Here is a 16,377-nt window from a genome sequence, read left to right on the forward strand (position 1 = left end):
TTGGTTCATAATCATATAGAAACTTCAGGCTCACAGATGGTATTTTAAATGTTCTTTTTCCAAATGTTCAAATTTTGATTACATTATTCACTTTAAAATTTGCAGTTGGCTTGAAGCAATATTTATTTAAGAAATTTTCTCTCTAATTCTGTGAATTTAAGAGAAATCTCTGCAAATTATTTTTTGATTATAAGAACCAATCATATGAAAAATGGTTTTAGCCCTGTGAATATTTCCTTTAATGGAGATATAACTGAAAATCATGGATATTAGTGATGGGGAAAACCGAGATCCATGGAATATTGGACTATTCATTGTGTTGTCTACATAGATATGTTGTCTTACATATTTTCAATTTAAAATTTCTTAAGTCTTTTGATTAAAATTTTGTCAGCATGTACTAGAAATGTATTTAAATATACATTTTTAAAATCACATGATCATATTATTCCCATGAAAATTTATACATGGAAATGGGAATATATATTGAAAATAAAACTCTATACTGGACGCATATTTCATTATCATAAAGAAATAAAATTTATTATGATTAGGGAATAGATATTGCTTAAAACATTTTATACAAAATAAAGAATTTGGTTGGTAACTGAATAATATTACTCAATTGATTTTTATTTTCTCTATGTATATTATCAAAAAAATCATGGATTACAAAATGTATCCATTTGGAATATCTGTTTCTATGCTTAACATTTAAATTTGTTGTGGCTACTGCCCTATGTGTAACAAATAAATTAATCATACCCAGTAATCACAGAGGATAAATTTAATCAAAGTTGTCACTAAAATTTGTGAAGTTTCTTATGTTTTTTGGCACCTGTGAATATATGTTAATAAATGTATAAATTTCAATATTACTCAAACAACAATATGCTAAGCCCAAGATAATATAAAATTATCAATTATCAATTATTTGTAGCATTGCTATAAATATGTTGATATATTTATTAACATAAATATTGATGTATAAGCTATCATTAATATAATCTTACTTGACTGAATCGTCAAGCAAAAATATCACATTTTAGGAAGACCCTTTAGTGTGGATATGAAACATAAATAACCTGATTGTTAAGAAATAATTAATCTTCTGTACTGATGTTCCACTACTATGAATTCCAAGACATTACATATATTTTATGAATTTATTTTTCTGGAAAGTAAAATGTCCTATATATTGTTTCGCTGGAAAGATTTAGAATATCATTTTAATGGCATTTACCACAGCTTTATTAATTAGAAAAAACATGATCTATTGACAATATATCTATCTATAAGCATTGTATGTTGTTTTCAGTTATGCACATCAGTGAATATCTCAGTTAATTTTTAAAATATGAACTTAATTGTGTACCCTGGTAAACTAGGAAAAATCTGTTTGCCACTTGATTGCATTTTCACAAAAAGCCTAAAATGGAACCTACCCTGTTTATAACTTACTATGTATTGCCAATTTTGGTAGATTACTGTTGTTAGCCTATCTCTTTTTTAACTCAAATGCAGGATAGATGTTTGTAATTCATATGAATTAGTACTAAACTTGGTTTTTTAAATTTATTTGCTGAACATTTTTTAGTGAGACAGAGTTCTCTGGATCCAGACCAAACATGGTGGTTTTTCTTTTAAAGTTGTTAAATTCTTTCTTTTGCCTTTGAATCTTTTCAGTATGTAGAGACAATATGAAATATTTAATCAATCTCATTTGTACTGTCCCATGGTAGACGCATTCTGTGTCACTGTTACAGGATTATAAAAACCGATGCTGGAATTTAGCCGGAATTATAACCACAAAACTTTCCTGTTACTTTGTTTTCTACTTATGGCTGCCTCTCATTCTCTTGTATCTTGAAAGTGGCTAAAAAGGATTAAATTAGCTTTGTATTTGAAATCAATTGCTTAAAGAGGTAATGTCAAGTTTTATCTTTCCTTCTCCTTTGCATCCAAACAGATTCTTTTATCTCTGGTGAATTAGTATCACAACCACTTTTTAAGAAATCACTGGAGTCAGTGAAAAATATCTAGGATTTAATCTCTATTGCATTGAACACATCAATTATTTTTAACGTTGCAACAAATTTATAAAATAATCAGTAGTTTTGCTTTCCTCTAACAGTGGCTTCTTTTTTTAGGACACGAGTTTAACAGGGTTAAAAGGGCTTGATATTATAAGAAAGGTAAACAAAATAGTGTTAATAGATTTTCAAGAATGTTTGCACATATATACGTTCTGATTTTTCTCTTATAAATTAATATATAAGGATTATGATGTTATTGTTAGGATAGTGAGGCCAATGCTGCCCTTTGCTTTACCTCTTTCAAATTTTATATTGTTTTCATTAGGCCTATTGTTTTTCTTGTTGATTGACAATAAAGAGAAATGGGGTCTAGGTGAACTAGTTATAGCAATAGGAAATATTTTGAGAATGTGTGATGTATTACAAATTTAAGTCTATTATCTCTATAGTAATAAACTGCAGCATACCTCTGTCAGAGTATGAGAATTGTGCTTTAAAAAGAATGGAAAGTTGTTATAGATATATTTCATCACATGAAAGAAACATGAAAATAGAAGAAAGATTTTTTTCATGTTGTCTGACATTCCACTGACTGTACTAAAGGACTTAGGATTACAAGAAATTTTTTTTCAAAGCCTTAGATTGTTACAGGAGCACAGATAGAAGAAAAGTTTGTTTCCTAAGCACAGCAGACTTGGAAAACAATCATTCCTATTAAATTCTGTCTTCTGTCCTTTTATCTCCTTTCTCACCATGCAGTCTTCAGAGTAATCTCATTTACTCTCATGGTTTCAATTACCACCTACATGCAAATTACTTAAAAATCCATATCTTCCCTGACCTCTTTCTCCATTCTGAGCAACAGATTTATACATTCAAATCCTGGTCATCTCTGTATAAACTTCATATCAATGATCAATGTTGCTTCTCTTCCTGAGTTTGCCATCTCAGAGGATGGCATCACCAAAATGGGGATTATCTGGGCTACTCTTTAATATCCTGGCAATTCCACTTTATGAACACTCTAAAAAAATGTCCTCTGATATCCTTTATCTCTCGGTTTCCTTTTTTTTTCTTTCTTTCTTTATTTTTTTTTGAAAGAGTCTGGCTCTGTCACCCAGGCTGGAGTACAGTGGTGAGATCTCAGCTCACTGCAACCTCCACCTCCTGGATTCAAGTGATTCTCTGCCTCCGCCTCCCAAGTAGCTGGGACTACAGGCATGTACCACCACACCTGGCTAATTTTTGTATTTTTAATAAAGACAGGATTTCATCATGTTGGCCAGGCTGGTTTTGAACTCCTGACCTCAAGCGATCTACCCACCTTGGCCTCCCAAAGGGCTGGGATTACAGGCGTGAGCCACTGCGCCTGGCCACCTCTCACTTTCTTTACCACTGCAGTAGCCTCCAAGCAGTTATCTTGGCCTCCTGATTTGTCTTTTCAAATTCATTCTTCCTTTAGTTTCAAATGTGATTCTGTCACTCTTCCACTTGAAATCTTTCAACAACTCCTCCTAACCTCAGAGATAAAGGATCTGTCCTGGCATAAAAACCCTTCCACGACCTGATACCTACCTGTATTTTCCCCTTTCTCCTTCCCTCCCTTCCTTCCTTCAGTATATATATATCAGTCACTTGACTATGTGCTGGTCATTATTTCTGGCTCTATTTAGAGCATAAAAGTAAACAAGGCAAAGTGCCTTCTCATGGGGCCTATATTTTAGTCGTGGGGAGACAGACAATAAACGAACAATAAACCAAATATAGAATATGTTAAGTGATGATAAATGCAAGGAAGAAGTTTTAAAAAAATGATGGATTAGTGGTATACCTAGCATACTAGATACTCAGAATAGATTTTTTTAACATGCTATCCTCTGGTCTATACAATAAGATTCAATAAGAATCACACAATAACCAGTAATAATTATTTTTAAATTTATTCCTGTAAAACAAAAAATGATTAAAACAAATTATTTTAATATGAAGGATATAGCTATTTTCAATTTTAAACACAAAAATTTCATGTGATCATACAAAATGACAGAATTGAAGTAATTCATATTGCTTCATGTGCTATCATTTTGTCTATTCCAAATCAACTTTTCACATATTGGAATCTGTAGTATCACAAGAGTGGATGCATATGTCGCCTACGGGGAATTGGAATGAGGAATGCCTGTAGCTGAATCAGCAGTTGCTGATGGCCTCTATTTAACTGTAGTTCTGCAAGTTAACTTTCCTGTAGAACACAATGTTTATTAAAGAGTTGGTAATAAAAATGGGATCATTGAAAGCTTACATATATATTACTAAAACTCAATAGCAACTATGGCTATTGTTTAGAATTTAGACTCACCAGAGAATTTTTTTATTTTGGCAGAGGACATTGTTTAGGATATTAGTGATATTATTTAGAATTACTAGCTCATGAAAATAAGACAAAACAGGCTCATTTTAGTAAGTTTTATAATGGTTTTTAAATTGTCTAAAAAGAACACACCCTTTTACTTTACTGCCTGCATCTGGGCTTGGTGTGGGGCTGGAAAGGAAATAGTGTGTGATGATGGAGTTTAGGTCCTGAGCAACTCATAAAATGGGATTGTCTGAGGACCAGTGTTGGGATGCAAGAACCAAAGCTTACTGTTAGGCATGATAAATATGAGATACCTGTTAGACACCCAAGTGAACATAAAAGTCTGGAATTTAAGAAGAAAAATGTGGAAGCCATCATACACTGATGATATTTTAAAGTCCTAAGACATTTCCCCTACCCACTTATCTCATCCTGCAATAAGCCTTCCCTCTTTTGAAACACTTGTTCACATTTAGTGTTTTACATTTGTCATGTTGTTCTGCTTATGTGTGTGTGTATGTGTTTTGTCTATTTGCTGACTTCATGCATTAGTGAATATAAAAACGTCACATTTTTCACAATCAGTAATTTCCACCTACCCCCTACCTACTTGACTGTAACCAAATCTAACATTTCTCAGTATTTCACATTTCTCTGATTTGCTTGAGGAGATGCTGGGAAATGGATTCTCTCACACTTATTCATTTAACACTGTGCTAAGTGTTGGTGACAATGGTTCCAGAGCAGCATGGGGTTTTAAGCAGAGCTGCTGAACCCCAGCAGCCTGGCTTCCATTTTCTCTGGTGCCTACATCTGCATTCAAAGTTATACTGACAAGGGTGGTGGCTGCCCCTTCCTCCTTTCTCAGATTTCTTCCTGCTAGGTTAGGTGTTCCTTCCTTTATTTTTTTCTGACCAACAGAAAAGTTGTCCCTGCTTTTTATAACATGCTCTTTCAGAGTTTTTTTCTTAAGTCAGAACCACTGACTTGCACTCCCACCATTTTTTTTTTTCCTTTTATTCCATGTGCTTCTACTTACATCCCATAAAAATCCAAGAGTAGGCCTGACTCATTGGAAGGTTCTCGGCTTCACAATGTGGATGTATTTAAGATTCTCATCTTGTTGTAGTTGGTTTATTTGGCTGGAATTCTTTGTTCATAGTCCATTGCTTTTGCTTTCCTGTTCAACCTTTTGAGGATCTGCATCAGTGCCCAATTTTAGTCCATATTTAATCTCTCTCTCATGCAGCCCCAAGTCTATCAAGTCTGTGTGTCTGTTTGTGTCCACATACAGTCCATAGCTGTTAAGTTTCTTTCTACTTAGACTTTGAAGGGAAAACCTTCTTGGTGCCCAGAGCATTCTGGCATATTCTTGTTACCTTGAGGTAATGTGGCTGGAGTTCACAAGTCGGCTTAAGAGATTTTTATCCCTGCCCTATGCCTGAATTCATTCTTAAACATAATCTTGTGTTTCTAACTAGAGGGAAGCTCCTTTAGTGTACAGCTTTGATTTTATGGTGTTTGATACCTTGTATTTTCTTTTTTTTGTTTGGTTGTTTTTTTTTTTTTTTTTTTTGAGACGGAGTCTGGCTCTGTCGCCCAGGCTGGAGTGCAGTGGCGCAATCTCGGCTCACTGCAAGCTCCGCCTCCCGGGTTCACGCTATTCTCCTGCCTCAGCCTCCCGAGTAGCTGGGACTACAGGCGCCCGCCACTACACCCGGCTAATTTTTTTGTATTTTTAGTAGAGATGGGGTTTCACCGTGTTAGCCAGGATGGTCTTGATCTCCTGACCTCGTGATCTGCCGGCCTTGGCCTCCCAAAGTGCTGGAATTACAAGCGTGAGCCACCACGGGTACCTTGCATTTTCTATAGTATTGAGCATGATGTCTTGCTGATTGATATATAAAAATTAATTGCATAATCAAGTTCTTAAGTCATCAAAGAATGAAAAGGCTGCACTTTGGAAAATTTTTCAATTGATGGTCCAGAAGATTCATCTTCAACAATTATTTATTTTACAAATTAATCTCTATAATATATAAAATATAATTGCTATTTTATATATATACACACATTAAAGATATGATGGATATACTTCTCTTATTGTGCGTACCACATTCTAAATGTAATTATCTTTTGTGTTTCCTTCCCTGATCAGAAAAAGAACTTATTAACAGTGAGAATTTGGTAAAATTCACCATCAAATCACTGCAGCTTACACTTACCTGGCACTTTGTAAACACTGTGCCTGGCACTATTCACTTTTAATGAGTAGGTGAATGAATGATTCAGCAAATGAATGAATGAATGGATTGCTGTGTATTCATGGACATACATAGCTTTTTTAATTGTTAAAAAAACATTGGAAAGTGTTTTTAGCTTACTTTTAATACTCTATTATACTACTAAAATAATAGTGCTGTAGGCCTCATTTTTTTTTAAATGCAGGCAATAGGCATTAATATACAATATGATTGTTTTTTAAAGACTGAACTTTTGGGATACTCATTGCTTTCACAGAAGACTAATTTATTGTAAAAATGTTCTATAGATCACATGGAACTGATTTTGTAATATTCTAAACAGTATGGTAATACAGTTACACATTTGCATATCAACAAGCTAGAAGTACATTTATAGAATATGTATATGAATGTTAGTGTATATATATATGTGTACATCTATATTAAAATCTAGATCTCCATCTAGCTTTATTAATAGATTTTAAGATTTATCTTAGGAATTTATAGAATTATTATTAAATAAATCAACCAAATACTTTATTGAACTTAAAAGTATCGAAATTGCTTTTGGCCAGTTTTACATTTATCATTTTCTATTGCTGTAATTTAGTTATTTTTATATCAGTTTCTACTGTATCTTCACTCCACATAACATGTTTATATCAATAAGAATGTAGATGTCCTCATGCATATCTTATGTGATATATAAATATCCTTAGAAGAGATATTTATTTACTACTAATCCATAAAGACATGTTACATTTTTTTAAGATTGGTCAAAGATTGGTCATTTTTCTACTGATGCCTGTTTTTCTTTCTCCTTTTTTTTCAGTACTTCTGAAATTCCTCAGTTCCGGCTGCCATATGATGTAGTGAATTTTGAGATTGAGCTAATGAAGGACCTTGGTGTAAAGGTAAATGAAAAAAACACCTATCTGTGTACTGCTCAAAAAAAAGGGAGTAAGCGCTACACTAAAGATTAACAGCAAATGTCACGCATTTTAGGAAAGAACAATTAAAAGCTACACCAGGCGGAAGCAGAAAGATGCTTCCCCTTGCTTAGGGCATTTGTCTGTCTACTGTCTGAATGCCACTAGCCTGGAAAAGGGCAATCAATAGTTCTCATCTGGCATGCCTGCATGTGATTAATTGTCTGTAAGAAACAAATTCCTAAATTGCTTTAGGGGTTCAGTGCAGCTAATAGAAGGATTTGGTTTCTTTAATCACATTTTTTCATGCAAGTTGTGTGCACTCTGAAACATTAGTATTTCGCAATTTGGAACATTATTTCTTACGGAGATTTATTTTATTTACTATATTCATCATGTCAGTAGTGTGAATGTGATAATCCTTTCTCAACACAAGCAGTAAATCAGTGGGATAGAAAGCAACAGCTTCGTATTTTTTATTATTTTGTTAAATAAATATTGTGTTATTCTTTTCGAGATGGTTGAAAATTTGACACATCGTTATTTTCAGCATACAGCTTTAAATATTCCTCTTCTTTTCTGTTAAGAGCATTATACTCTAGTTCTTCACTTGAACATATTGCTATTTTTGTTTCAAAAATGTTAATTTTTCATAATAGATATAACACAATAGATTAGTAATGTACTGTGATTTACATAATACATGCTGAAAGTATATGCAGAAGATACTTTGAAAAGTGATTAACAAACTACTCATACCTTTTGCATTTACCAGTAAAACTTAAAATGAATCAATAAAAGAGAAAACACTCAAAACAATATTTTGTGGTTTATATTTATAATTACATTTTAATTGACAGTGGTCGGGTGATGAAACATTCACACGTAATGACTAAACAAAATGTCTGGGAATAAAAACACATAGTATAGATTTTGGCAACTTTATAAAAACTTAATGTTCAAAATTACAATGTTCAAAATAGATAATTTAGAGGTTATTATTTTACAAAAGTATATTCTGAAAAGTTTTAAAATGTCTTTCATTTTGAATACAAGTTCTTGTCTAAATCTCATTAAATATGGAAATGATTATTGAAATTTCCAACTATTAGATTTGGTATTCTGAATTGAAGATGAATGTTCCCAACACAAAGACATGGGAAATCTTGATGAATATCCTAATTATCCTGATTTGATCATTACACATTCTATGCATGTATCAAAATATCCCACATACCCCATAAATATGTAAAATTATTGTGTATTAATAAAAAATGAAAAAAGAAATTAGGCTTTATTTCTCCATTTATCTTACATAAAATTGCAAAATTGCATTCAATTTTCACAGGACCAGATATATTGCATAAATTAGAGCATACCCATTACTCTTATTTGAAAACTCATCAAGGTGCAGTAGTAGGCAATATACTGAGTGCCAAGAAATATATCTTAGCTATAGTCATGCCACTTTTTATTTTTTTGTCAGATATCTTTGGCAAAGTCTATTAATATCTAGAACATTGGTCAAAATCTGCTCAAATAAAAAGTATGCTACTAATATTTGAACAAAATATAAAAATATTTGTTTATGTATGCAAAGAATATCGCGGAAAGATATAAGAATCTGATAGAACAGATTGCTTTTGAGAAGGTGTGGGACAATTTTTTCAACATTTTGTACATTTAAATTTTAAACTGTGAATCTGTTACATTATTGAGGAAAAAAATTGAAACTAAATTAAAGAGAAAGCTAACAGTACTGTCTTGTCCATCTCTCAAGCTGTTTTAAAATGTGAAGGAAATGATGTTTTCAAATTTGCTTTGTAAACAATAAACTGTATATACAATTCTGAGGAAAGATAGCAGTGAGACTCTTTTTCACTTTGAGGATTTGTATCCTTTGATGAGATACTCTTGCAGCTTTTATGATTTACGAACTTTAGCCATAAGTGGGTACATTTTGACAGAGTGGTCTGTGCTTATTACCTCCTTTTGAAAAGTCATCACGGAGGTTCTTTTTATAATTTGCCTTCTGTTTGTCTCTCTCAACTAATATATATTTTAAAGTCAAAAATAATTTCCTGGCAATGAAATGAACTATTTTTATGGGTTCGTACTGTTTGACTCCCGTGTAGCATATGATGTAAAAGTTCTCTTATATATGTATGTATGTATTTTGACTTTCATGACCTAGCATTATCTTGTTTATTCTTCTACTTTTTCTTTTACTTCCCAAATAGGTTTGTTTCATTTACTCAACAAATAATTGTTCAGAACTTATTTTTGCCAAGTAGTATGCCAGGACTAGAACCATGTAGAACCATCCTTCTTTTGAACTCCAGTCCTGTATACTTAGTAGTTTAATAAGCATATTATCATCCAAATAACATGACCTGATTATATGCAGAACCCAGTTCAGTTTCTTTATCTTCACTCCCAACTATCTTTTTTTAGCTGCATTTCCTATTGAATATTTTAATTTCAATTTATCTTATACTTATTAGCCAATCAGTCCTTGTTAGTTCTAAGATTAATTTTTTCGAGTCAAATATCATGTTACAATAGAATAAAGATAATTTTGTTTGTTATTTGTACATTATTTATATTTTTCTTCCACAATTTCAATATCTAGTATGTTAAAAAATAAAGAGGTATAATACATGGAATTCTTTTTCTTGTCTCTGAAATGGGATTTTTAATCATATTGAATAAATATTTTTCTAGTCTTACGTGAATACATTTTATTAATTTAGAAAGTTAATAAAAAGTGTGTTAAATTTTTCAATTCCGCTTTGTAAATACTTACATTGAGTTTATATGTTGGATTATACTAATCATTGAATTTCTAAAATTTATCAATTTTGGCATCATGTTTATTTCTGTACATGTAATTCAGATTCAATTGGTTAGTATTTTTAAAATTTTTCTTGTGCATTCATTTATTTATGTAATGGATATTAAAACCAGAAATATAGCAGGGAACAGTCAAATAATATTGTTACCATTACAAGTTTTAAATGTACAAAGACTTTTTGTTTTGTTTTGCTTTGTTTTTATTTGTTGTTTTGTGAATTTTTTTCTTCTTATTATACTTTAAGTTTTAGGGTACATGTGCACAATGTGCAGGTTAGTTACATATGTATACATGTGCCATGCTGGTGTGCTGCACCCATTAACTCGTCATTTAGCATTAGGTATATCTCCTAATGCTATACTTCCCCCCTCCCCCCACCCCACAGCAGTCTCCAGAGTGTGATGTTCCCCTTCCTTTGTCCATGTGTTCTCATTGTTCAATTCCTTGATAATAGAGTTATGTTAGCCTTATAAAATTAAACTTCTAAGCATTTTATTATTTTCTCATTGGTAAGAATATTATCTTGAGACATCTTTTTTACTAAATTTGGAAGTTGTCATCTACTCCAAGCCCTCTTATGAAATAGAACTATGACCATTTTTCTTCTTATCTTCTATTAATTTTTTCCACTGATTTTATTCTCATGTCAATTTTGCCAATATATTTCTAGAAAAATTTCTGCTTCATTGAGGTTTTTGAATTTATTAGCAAAAATTTAAGTCTATTATTTCAGTATACAATAAAAATATCTCATCTGTGCCTGTGATTATATTTGCTCTTGCATCTCTAAATTTCCTTTGTGTTTTCCTATCTAGTTAATATTTTCTTTAAAATAAAGTTATCAAAGTTTTGTTTTCTTATTCATTAATTGCTGACTATGTATTAATGCTTTCCCCTGCTATTCTTATTTGTTAGTCTCTTTTTTAAATTTAGTTTTATTTTATTTTATTTTACGTTCCAGGATGCATGTGCAGGACGTGTAGGTTTGTTACATAGGTAAACGTGTGATATGGTGGTTTGCTGCACCTATCAGCCCGTCACCTAGGTATCAAGCCTCACATGCATTAGCTAATTATCCTGATTCTCTCCCTGTCCCTGCCCCACTCAACTGGCCCCAGTGTGTGTTGTTCCCCTCCCTGTGTCCATGTATTCTCATTGTTCAGCTTCCACTTGTGAGATCATGCAGTGTTTGGTTTTCCGTTTCTGTGTTAGTTTTCTGAGGATAATGACTTCCAGCTCTGTCCATGTCCCTGCAAAGGACATGATCTAATTTTTTTAATGGCTGCATAGTATTCCATGGTGTATATGTACCACATTTTCTTTATCCACTGTATTATTGATGGGCATTTTGGTTGATTCCATGTCTTTGCTATTGTGAATAGTGCTGCAGTGAACATACACATGCATGTATCTTTATAACAGAATGATTTATATTCCTTTGGGCATATACCCAAAAATGGGATTACTGGGTATTTCTGGTTCTGTGTCTTTGAGAAATCGCCACACTGTCTTCCACATGGTTGAACTAATTTACATTCCACTAACAGTGTAAAAGCATTTCTGTTTCTCCACAGCCTTGCCAGCATCTGTTGTTTCTTGACTTTTTAATAATCACCATTCTGACTGGTGTGAAATGGTGTCTCATTGTGGGTTTGATTTGCATTTCTCCAATGATTGAATGATTTTGAGCTTTTTTTCATAAGTTTGTTTGTTGGCTGCATAAATGTCTTATTTTGAGAAATGTCTGTTCATGTCCTTTACCTAAGTTTTTTGTTTGTTTGTTTGTTTGAGATGGAGGATGGAGTCTAGCTCTGTTACCCAGGCTGGAGTGCAATGGCACTATCTTGGCTCACTTCAACCTCTACCTCCTGGGTTCAAGCTGTTCTCCTGCCCGAGTGTCCCAAGTAGCTGGGATTACAGGTGGCCGCCACCACACATGGCTAATTTTTTTATTTGTATTACAGATGAGATTTTACCATGTTGGCCATGCTGGTTTTGAACTCCTGATCTCAAATGATCCGCTTGCCTTAGCCTCCCAAAGTGCTGGGATTACAGACATGAGCCACCGTGCCTGGCCTCCTTTGTTCACTTTTTAATGGGGTTGGTTTTTTTCTTGTAAATTTGTTTAAGTTCCTTGTAGATTCTGGATATTAGACTTTGTCAGATGGATAGATTGCAAACATTTTCTCCCATTCTGTAGGTTGCCTGTTCACTCTGATGATAGTTTCTTTTGCTGTGCAGAAGCTCTTTTGTTTAATTAAATCTCATCTGTCAATTTTTTCTTTTGTGCAGGTGCTTTTGATGTTTTCATGATGAAATCTTTGCCTGTGCCTATATCCTGAATGGTATTGCCTAGATTTTCTTCTCGAGTTTTATAGTTTTGGGTTTTATATGTAAGTCTTTAATCTATCTTGAGTTAATTTTTGTATAAGGTGTAAGGAAGGGGTCCAGTTTCAATTTTCTGCATATGGCTAGCCAGCTTTCCCAGCACCATTTATTAAATAGGGAATCCTTTCCCCATTGCTTGTTTTTGTCAGGTTTGTCAAAGACCAGATGGTTGTATTGTGTGGTCTTATTTCTGAGATCTCTGTTCTGTTCCATTGGTCTATGTGTTTATTTTTTTTCCAGTACCATGCTGTTTTGGTTACTGCAGCCTTATAGTATAGTTTGAAGTCAGATAGCATGATGCCTCCAGCTTTGTTCTTTTGGCTTAGGATTGTCTTGGCTATATGGGCTCTTTTTTGGTTCCATATGAATTTTAAAGTAGTTTTTTCTAACTCTGTGAAGAATGTCAATGGTAGTTTAATGGGAATAGCATTGAATCTATAAATTGCTTTGGGCAGGATGCCTATTGTCATATGAATTATTCTTATTCATGAGCATGGAGTATTTTTCCATTTGTTTGTGCCCTCTCTGTTTTCTTTGAGCAGTGGTTTGTAGTTCTTCTTGAAGAGGTTTTTCACTTTCCTTGTTAGCTGTATTCCTAGGTATTTTATTCTCTTTGTAGCAGTTGTGAATGGGAGTTCATTCATGATTTGGTTCTCTGCTTATTGTTGATGTATAGGAATGCTAGCAGTTTTTGCACACTGACTTTGTATCCTGAGACTTTGCCGAAGTTGCTTATCAACTTAATCTATTGGGCTGATCAATGGGGCTTTCTAGATGTGGGATCATGTCATCTGCAAACAGGCAGTTTGACTTCCTCTCTTCCTATTTGAATACTCTTTATTTCTGTCTTTTGCCTGACTGCCCTGGCCAGAACTTCCAATACTGTGTTGAAATGGAGTGGTGAGAGAGGATATCCTTGTCTTGTGCCAGTTTTCAAGGGGAATGCTTCCAGCTTTTGCCCATTTGGTATGATATTGGCTGTGGGTTTATTGTAAATGGCTTTTATTATTTTGAGGTATGTTCATCGAGACCTAATTTATTGAGAATTTTTTAACGGGAAAGGATATTGAATTTTATCAAAGGGCTTTTCTGCATCTATTGAGATAATCATGTGTTTTTTTCTTTATTTCTCTTTATGTGATGAGTTACATTTATTGATTTGCATATGTTGAACCAGCCTTGCACCTAGGGATGAAGCCAACTTGATTGTGATGGATAAGCTTTTTATATGCTGCTGAATTTCATTTGCCAGTATTTTATAGAGGATTTTTGCATCAATGTTCATCAGGGATATTGGCCTGAAGTTTTCTCTTTTTGTTGTATCTCTGCCAGGTTTTGGTATCAGGATGATGCTGGCCTGATAAAATGAGTTAGGGAGAAGTCCCTTGTTTTCAATTGTTTGAAATAGTTTCAGAAGAAATGGTACCAGCTTCTATTTGTAATTCTGGTAGAATTCAGCTGTAAATCCATCTGGCCCTGAGCTTTTTTTGGTTGGTAGGCTATTTATTACTGCTTCAATTTCAGAACTTGTTATTGGTCTATTCAGGGATTCAACTTCTTCCTTGTTCAGCCTTGGGAGGGTGTATGTGTCCAGGAATTTATCCATTTCTTCTATACTTTCTAGTTTATTTGCATAGAAATGTTTATAATATTCTCCAATGCTTGTTTGTATTTCCGTGGGTTCAGTGGTAATATCCCCGTTATCATTTTTTATTGTTTCTATTTGATTCTTCTCTCTTTTCTTCATTAGTCTACCTATTGGTGTGTGTGTATATATATATATATATTTTTTTTTTCTTTTTCTTTTTTTTTCAAAAAAAGAGCTCCCGGATTCATTCATTTTTTTTGAAGGGTTTTTCGTGTCTCTATCTCCTTCAGTTCCGCTCTTGAAGTTACATGGCACTTACTCTCAAGTTACATGGCACTTACTCTCAAATCAATCACATAATTGGAAGTAAAACACTCCTCAGCAAATGGAAAATAACTGAAATAATAACTAACAGTCTCTTAGGCCACAGCACAATCAAATTAGAACTCAAGATTAAGAAACTCACTCAGAACCACGCAATTGGAAATTGAACAACTTGCTCCTATATGACTCCTGGTTAAACAATGAAATTAAGGCAGAACTCAGGAAGTTCTTTGAAACCAGTGAGAACAAAGAGACAATGTACCAGAATCTCTGGGATGCTGCTAAAGCAGTGTTAAGAGGGAAATTTACAGCGCTAAATGCCACTTCAGAAAGCTAGAAAGGTCTCAAATTGACACCCTACCATAACAACTAAAAGAACTAGACAAGCAAGAGCAAAATAGCCACAAATCTAGCAGAAGGCAAGAAATAAGCAAGATCAGAGTGGGACTTATTTGTTATTTGCTTTAAAATCTTGAGTTGTAAACTTACTTCATTTTCATTTTATAGATTGAATAATGAAAACATTTAAAGTTATTAGTTTCAGAAAAATCTTTGTCAGCATCCGTGTGTTTTCATTATTTTGTTATTTTTATTTTTCTTCAGAAAGTAGGTTTTTTTTCCCCGTGTAGACAACAGTTATGTAGGATAGTATTTTCATTTGCTTCTGTATTCTTGTGATAGAATTCATTATTTTTTCACTTTATTAGCCATATTTGCATTTTTTTTATCAAGCATACTCTCAATTGATTTTACACCAAAGGATCATTTATAGTGTAATAACATTGTGTATTCCCTTTAGGAGAAATGGCTTCTTAGCTGATGTTTATTTATACTTTTTTTTGTAATGCAACTCAGAATTTAAATAGAAATACGTATTTTTGTTTCATGGTCTTTATATCCTAATTTTTCAAAGTTAAAAGTATAAAATATGAATGAAGATATTGCATTTTTGCATATTTAAAATATGTATATTTGTCATTTCCCAAAGTATTCTGATAGAATTCTAATTGATTACCTTAATTTGTAATTTTTATACATTTCTTCTGCTTCATAGTTTGAGATGAAATATCTAATAGAGGTATTATCTTTTTCTTAATAAACTCTTATAACATCTTCTTTTTCACTATGGTTATTTGAACCAAGAATATCTGTGATTATGAGGTAGTATTAGAAAATAAATATAAAATCGTATTATTTCTCTCCCACAAGGATAGAAACTTGTACACTAATAGCTAATAAATAATTTTCATTTCTAAAGATAGCTAAATACTTTCAAAATTTCTTCATTTTATTTTCTATCTTAGAGCATCTGGAAATATTTCGTCTATTTAACCAAATTTTCTATTAGAAAACTGTGAAGAGTATGTATGTTTTTATTTGATTTTTAAAAATAATGGGCATCACCTATTTTATTTGAAGATTTATACTCCACAAAAAAAGTTGTAAGCCTTTATCCTGCATAATAAATGTTACTATGTGTATGAATATGTATTATAGTATATAAAGAAAGTTTTCATCAAATCCCTAAGAGACTATTAGATGGAACTTTGGCTCAGGGTATATGACATTCAGAACTGCTGGAATAAAGTAGTGACTGTTACACTGAACTTGAAATAGATTGAATTTGTATTCCGAATTTAGGTAGGAAATATCTAATAA

The 16,377-nt window shown here is 32.8% G+C and overlaps 1 protein-coding gene across 4 annotated transcripts in view; it reads left to right on the forward strand.

Annotated features, from left to right (window-relative positions):
- The window catches only part of DPYD (dihydropyrimidine dehydrogenase), an 844,474-nt gene that overhangs the window by 228,708 nt on the left and 599,389 nt on the right, over positions 1-16,377 (forward strand). For all 4 annotated transcript variants that reach the window (XM_054437947.2, XM_063652706.1, XM_063652704.1 and 1 more), the window contains one exon: positions 7,468-7,549. In XM_054437947.2, coding sequence (XP_054293922.1) covers positions 7,468-7,549 — 82 coding nt within the window. The remainder of the gene's footprint in view (positions 1-7,467; positions 7,550-16,377) is intronic.

Source organism: Pongo pygmaeus, chromosome 1 (genome assembly GCF_028885625.2).
Source record: "Pongo pygmaeus isolate AG05252 chromosome 1, NHGRI_mPonPyg2-v2.0_pri, whole genome shotgun sequence".
NCBI classification, from domain to species: Eukaryota; Metazoa; Chordata; class Mammalia; order Primates; family Hominidae; genus Pongo; species Pongo pygmaeus.